General features: G+C 60.0%; 1 protein-coding gene across 1 annotated transcript in view; it reads left to right on the top strand.

Moving 5' to 3' along the window:
* Window positions 1–422, top strand: part of LOC106900629 (folate receptor alpha-like) — a gene marked incomplete at its 3' end in the record, with an annotated part of 1,144 nt that extends 722 nt beyond the window's left edge. Inside the window, exon 2 of the mRNA XM_014962761.1 lies at window positions 234–422. Within this exon, the coding sequence (XP_014818247.1) occupies window positions 234–422 (189 nt within the window). The remainder of the gene's footprint in view (window positions 1–233) is intronic.
* Window positions 423–440: the final 18 nt, after the last annotated feature.

Here is a 440-nt window from a genome sequence, read left to right as displayed (position 1 = left end):
GACCTGAACTGCCCCCTGGGTGGGGAAAGAGACGATGTGGGGGCTGGGGACACCCACCCGTATGTGTGTGTGTGTGTGTGTGTCCCACCGTGCCGGTGTCACCCACCACCTTGAGGTGGCCACCAACCCTCGTGGTGGGACCTCCATGAGGAGAAGGATCTTCATGGGGACCTTCTGGGAGCTGGTTGAACCTGGGTTGTGTGTGTGTGTGTGTCCCACCACGTGGGGTGTAGTGTGTCCTCTGGAAGGAGAACGCCTGCTGCACGGCCAACACCAGTATGGAAGCCCACCAAGACCAGTCCTACCTCTACAACTTCAACTGGGACCACTGCGGGGTGATGCCGGAGAAGTGCAAGCGTCACTTCATCCAGGACACCTGTCTCTACGAGTGCTCCCCCAACCTGGGACCTTGGATTGACCAGGTTGGAGGGGGGGACACA

Source organism: Calidris pugnax, unplaced genomic scaffold (assembly GCF_001431845.1).
Source record: "Calidris pugnax isolate Ruff unplaced genomic scaffold, ASM143184v1 scaffold3010, whole genome shotgun sequence".
NCBI classification, from domain to species: domain Eukaryota; kingdom Metazoa; phylum Chordata; class Aves; order Charadriiformes; family Scolopacidae; genus Calidris; species Calidris pugnax.
Note: the sequence above shows the minus strand (reverse complement) of the source record. Positions and strands in the feature narration are given on the sequence as shown.